This window comes from Daphnia pulex, chromosome 1 (assembly GCF_021134715.1).
Source record: "Daphnia pulex isolate KAP4 chromosome 1, ASM2113471v1".
Lineage (NCBI taxonomy): Eukaryota > Metazoa > Arthropoda > Branchiopoda > Diplostraca > Daphniidae > Daphnia > Daphnia pulex.
In genome coordinates this window covers 511,651-517,706 of record NC_060017.1, presented here as the reverse complement: position 1 = coordinate 517,706, position 6,056 = coordinate 511,651, and the positions used below count along the sequence as shown (strand labels likewise).

At 44.4% G+C, this 6,056-nt stretch overlaps 1 protein-coding gene across 1 annotated transcript; it reads right to left on the bottom strand.

The window, feature by feature from the left end:
• Positions 1–2,129: 2,129 nt before the first annotated feature.
• LOC124192207 lies at positions 2,130–5,276 on the bottom strand. Its single transcript, XM_046585409.1, has 9 exons — positions 5,196–5,276; positions 4,923–4,994; positions 4,769–4,843; positions 4,460–4,697; positions 4,226–4,380; positions 3,963–4,164; positions 3,692–3,897; positions 2,711–2,756; positions 2,130–2,650 (listed from the first exon to the last, which is right to left on the bottom strand). The coding sequence occupies exons 1-9, from the start codon at positions 5,274–5,276 to the stop codon at positions 2,178–2,180; spliced, it is 1,548 nt and encodes a 515-aa protein (XP_046441365.1). The 3' UTR covers positions 2,130–2,177.
• Between the last annotated feature and the right edge of the window lie 780 nt (positions 5,277–6,056).

Sequence of the window (6,056 nt, the reverse complement as noted above, 5' to 3'; positions counted from 1 at the left end):
ACGGACAGAGTGCTGCGAGTGTATGCCACCGACTATCTAGCAGCGCAACAGTTGCATTTTTATTTGTTTTCTCCATTAAGATTGGCCGGCAACACATATAGAGAGAGCAGCCGAGCCTCCAGGGGGGGTTAGGCATCAGCAAATGGGGGAGGAAAAGCCGAGCGGAAAAGTGTCGGGAGATGATTTGATTTGGTATTTGGCTTAGAGTTGCTCTTATTCTTCTCTCCTCTGTTCCGGCCTGCAATGTTGATGGCGGTAATGTAGTGTGGCTGTCTACCGGAATTACTTGTCTGTGCACACTCTGGCACTGGCAGTGAGATAACAAGAAGTGCAGGAAGAATAAAGGGGTGAGAGTCTGCGGATCTTCGTTCGACTGCTGGCTGGCTGGCTGGGTGTCGGGGACGGACGACGCAAGCGCGGGACAGACGAGAAATCAATGGCCACGACTGTTGATTGGATCAGCATCAGCTCGCCCGGAATGTAATCTCCTGTTATGTGTGACCATCTTTTCTTTTTTCTGGTCCCAGTGAGTTATCGATGAAGACGAAAACAGCCGATTAAATAGGCCAACCGGAATAGCAGTAGCAGCAGCAACAGCACAAAAATAGTCGATCCCGACGAGCCCAACAGGTGATTAGTGTAATCCTGATGGATGGATGAGAGAGAAAAAGATAAATGAATTGCTGTGTCATCATCATCAGCCTGCTGGAGAATGTGTGAATCAGAGCGGAATAATAAAGAGGAGATGTCGGAAGTGCTGAGCTACCGGGCCAGCGGGGCCTCGGCCCACTCCATCGCCACGAGAGCTTCGGGAGCGGAGCTCATCCGGCAACTTTCTTATCACAAATTGAACCATTACTATTATCAGTCGGACGAGACGCTAAATCAGTTTGGCGGCACGACGGCCACCAAACGCAAATCGGCGACGTCAGGAGGAGGAGGAGGGGGCGCATCATCCGCCATTGTCAAACGATTTTCAGACAATCAATACGACTACCAATACCAAAAGGGCCAACATCGACCTGCAGCAGCAGGAGCGGCGGCGGGAGCAACACGGCCGCGTTTACTCCGCCAATCGACGACGACCAATTCCGAGTCGGTGACGGGCACGACGGCGACGTCGTCGTCGTCGATGGCTGCTGTCGGCGGGCAGCAAAGCGCTCACAATCGACGACGCCAATTAGCTGAAACCCGAGAGCAGCGCAGTTGGCGCTCCTGTGACGTCAATCATCACGTCGACGTCGCCGTCCCGGCATTAGGTGGAACTCATCGGCTCGGAGGATCGGGCGGCGTCCGGGCTCGCAACGACTCGGTGGGCAGGAGTGACGACATAACCACCACCTCAATCACGCCATCCTTCCTCGACCTGTCCTCCTCGGTCAATTCGATGAATCAACAGTCGGCCAAACCGTCGCCGGTCGGTAGCCACCAGGGCCAGCTGCACGTCAACAACGAAGAAGACGACGAATACGACAATGACGACGACGACGCTTTTTTGGACGGGTCGACTCCCGTCCGCCAGCAGCAGCAGCAACAGGATCATCAGCAAGTGCGATACACCAAAGGAGGCGAAGCAGCAGCAACAAACGGGCAGCAGAATGATGAAGAGTACCGGGTTGTGCTGCCACCTCTAGGAGGAACCGGCACGCGATCGTTGACGGCCCGCAAGAACAACGCGGCAACATCTCCGCAAAATCTCGTCCAGCTGTCGCCACAGCTGGCCAATGTAGCCGGACCCAAACCGATGACGGCCAAGAAGAAGAAGGTCGTCGACGATCCGGTTTTCACTGGGTCAGCCGCAGCCAATAAGAAGAAGAAGAAGAAAACAGCGAGTCAATCAAGCGCATCACCTGGAGGACCAAAACCTCCGACATCCGTCAAAATGGCGGCCGTGTCGGCCATCACGGCTGTGGCCGTCGTGGCAGTCGGAGTGGCCGACAAATCTTCTTACCCGTCTTCCGATGAGAGCAATAACCCTCGCCGCCGTGCCCGCGGCATTGTCATCCTCACCTCCGTCTTCCTCCTCTTCACTTGTCTCTTCATGGTCGGCATTACTTTGCGATTAGCTCCTCTCATTGACGACCTCGGTAAGATATCAAATCAATCAAATTGAACAGAAACTGCTAAGATGCCAATTCAAAGATTAGATTTCCAAAACAAGTTACAGCGTCATAAAATTAAGAAAGTGGGAAAATGTCTTCTTCCAGGAGCCATCCGTTAAAGTGAAAACTGCCACCGCCACGTAGAAATACACCTGGTCCCTGATCCGTAATCATTAACGAAATTGTGTCTCCCTTTCTTAAATCAAGCGTTGATTCAAGTGAAAATGTTTCATATTGAGATCCGGTGTTACCGCTTTCATCCGAAAAACAAAAACCGACATATTCACTGTTTTTATACAAATTGATTCGGAGGTAAATCCAAGTCGAAGATGCTGGAATATAAGCCTTTCCCGAGACGGAGAAGAAGTATTTCCCTGGTTTAGGTGCCGTGAAAATTCCTGTTTGTAAATTCATGGCTCCACCGGCGTTAAGTTTTTCGACGTCGTATGGAATTGAAGTCCCAATTTGATTGTAATCTGCGTTTCTTTGAACATAGAAGTATACAGACGACGATTTAACATCTTCAAACCCAATCCAAGTCTGGAAACCTAGACAGTATTAGAAATGAAATAAGGTTTAGTCATCTAAAAAACAGATTCACGATTTACCTGCGTCGTTAGGCAATTTTGTAAAGTCGCAATAAACGCTTTCGACGGGGGTTGGCAACTCAAAATTTGGGTGTACGAGGATTCAGAATCTCAGAGATTCCGAGAGATTCTAGAGATTCTGAGGGATTCTGAGATTCTACGAGATTCCTGCGAGATTCTGAATCAAGTTTTCCCCAAAATTCCGCTAGGGGCGCCACTAGTCCTTGGCCCAGTTTCTCTACAGAAGTATGCACTATGTTACGTAGTGGGCGTAGCTCCGTTTTGGCGTTTTGGCATGCTATACAGCTTATATAGCGTCGCGACATGTAGATCGCGACATGTAGATGCGCGACATGTAGATCGTATTATCTTTAAGATAATTTACTGATAGGAAAAGGACCAAAAGGTGCTACAATAGGTTTTGTAGTTTCAAGTAGGATGAAGTAATCTGATAGTTAGAAATTAGATAGGTTTGAATTAAAAGTCCAGATTATTAATTTTAAAATAAAATATACGGGGAAAATTAACTTTAATTGCTGGGAATTATTGGTATATTATCAATTAAGTTTTTTTAACCATAAATTTTTCCCACCCCATCCTCCATTCATGAGCAGATGAAAAAATGTGTGCGCCACCCAGCGGTGGGAAAAAGGAGGGAAAATTAAAGAAGATTTGGCGCAACCAATATTTTTACATTTTGCAGTATTTCTAGTGCATTTTTTTACAATTGGAGCTTTTCAAAGACCAAATCTACAAAATATCTGGAATTTAGACGGTTTTGGGGTAGTTTAAAGTTAAAAAAGGGGGTAAATTTAGTGAGATTCTGGAGATTCTACGAGATTCTATGGGATTCTACGGGATTCTGTGAGATTCTGAAGATTCTACGAGATTCTGAAGATTCTATGAGATTCCGGGGATTCTGGAGGGATTCTTAAGATTCTGACAAGATTCTGGCTAGGGTGTACGAGGATTCTGGGGAGTTGCCAACCCCCGGCTTTCGACCATTTTTGCGCCCATAATCGAATACAATCCACTCAAGGTGTGACCGATGAGCCACAAGTCCTCGCACGATTTTGGCATTCCAGTGACGGCTACACGTCCCGAACATTCCAATTTGCCAAGCGTGTGAACACCGGATGAAGTGTTCAGTTGAGTGCGGCCGAAATTCAGCCGCGTTATGGGAACAACACTTTTATCAGTGATAATTCCTGCACATTGAAAAAAATTTAAAAGACTTTTATTGATTGCGATTGTAAACTTATTTTGAACTTACCACTGTCAAATAATTGTATTGGCGCAGCAGAATCACAGTTGCATTTGTCAGTAGATTCGACGCAATTTTGATCGATGCCGCATTGGCAAGTGTGAATGTTTGTGTTGTCACCCGACCAGAAATATTTTGCATTCCCATCCTTGTCATTCCACCAGCCATAGGCGATGCCGCTGTGCTCAAACGGAGCAAAGTTGCAATCGTACTGGGATCAAGTTAAAAGAATTAATTTTTAAAAATGCCTGTGAAATGTAGCCATTTTATACTCTGATGGACTGGTGGCATTCATTAGACAATTCGGCCAACGCTGTTATTTGTCTTGCGGTTGCGTTGTAATTGATTGGTCTGGAATAGCATCCAGGATCGGCACAATGTCCCACATCCATCGGCGATTCACTATCGTGTGGAATGGATGTGGAACCTGGCAAAAATCCCATGTTTGAAATAAATAAGCTTTTAACAATCAAACTGGATTGAAAAACAATTTTTTTATGCCTTACCTGAAGTCATGTCGCAATAAACATAGATGGCACCATCACCAACGCCTATTCCGTCCGGATCAATCCAGTTCATTCCGGAATTCAGTGAAGGATCCGTTTCGTGGATTTCCAGGCACGTTCTCAGAATGGCATTCTTTAAAGTTGATCGATCGTCAGCGTCAACATTAGTCGTTTCCAATCTGGAAGCCGATTTCCATATTTCGAGTTCTAGGCGACCAACTTTTTCTGATAACATTTTCTATTCAGGAAAAAATAATCAAACAGTTGCGCAACGCATTCATCAATTTTTAAAAAGGCAAAGAAACGTACGTGCTCCGCATCTCTTTTCAACAACAAGGCCTCCATTCGAGCATATTTGGCTTCCAAATCCACCTTCATTTCATTCTTTCGCAGAATTCTAATTAATTATACTAAACTTGCTTCTGAATTATGATTAAGTGGAATGAAAGGAAATGAGACTTACATGCTTTTCAACTTGGATTTCCAGTTGAGTAACTTTTCCCTCCATACGCTGAAGTTTCTCCTTGAACTGAATCTTTCCAATTTTAAGAATAAAATATTAGAATAAGTTTAGCTACTTTACTACATAGATGAAACTTTGCTTTTACATAGTTGACAGTCAAATGTTCCAATCGATCCTCCAAAGAAATGGTAGTACCAGTCGAACAAGTCGACCATGGCAAAAGTGAAATACAGCAAATATGGATAAATATGGCCGAGAGGCAAATCATTTTACCTTTGACTCGCTTTGAAGTGGATCCCGTTTTCCAACTGGCCGGTTTCTACAGAGCATCCATAAATTTATAGTGAAATTCATATTTAGGTTACCGAAAATATGACGCTATTACAGGTGTTGAGGTTATCTATTTCAAAAGGTATCTCGTGTGGGAATATCTTGTGGTTTCTTGGGTTTATTCATTCTCTTTTTAGAGTTCAACACCCTTTACATGTTTGAGCAGATGCGCAAATAGTATTTGGAAAAAAATAAGACCGATGGTGGTTTCAGTTTTTAGTGCATCGTCATCAATCGACGCGTCTCTTTGTTTGCTCATGTGAGCGAAATGGGGATAAAAGTTATTATACGTTGGTACTAACTTCTCATTGCAGCGAGGAGATAACCTGATGTTTCCAAGTCAGTAATCCCCAATACGCTCCTCGCGTTCACATCGTCGATGCTTTTACACGAGAAAAAAGTTTCTAATTGAACTATCCGACGGGGAGTTCTCGTCCGACAAAGTAGTTCTAATAAAATTCGTAAAATAGAAATTGAGTGCAAATGAACAAACGGTACGGGAATGAAGTAAACCACTCCAGAATTACAAGCCATGCACAAAGAAAAAGTTTATTTTATTTTTTTTTTTTTTAAAACCCTACGCACGTACTGGGCCTCACTGTTAAGAAATGGTCTCGTATTTGGGTACACGATATTAACGAAAAATGTTACTGGGTCTCTAAAATCGGTAGGTTCTCCGTTTCGGTAGTTATAACCTTCGATTTTCAATAGCACGTCTCGACCAAAAATGTACATTCTCAATTTTTGTTTCCTACTTTTTCCCTTCCTTTTGTCTAGTTAAAAAAACAGCCTAAAATATATCAA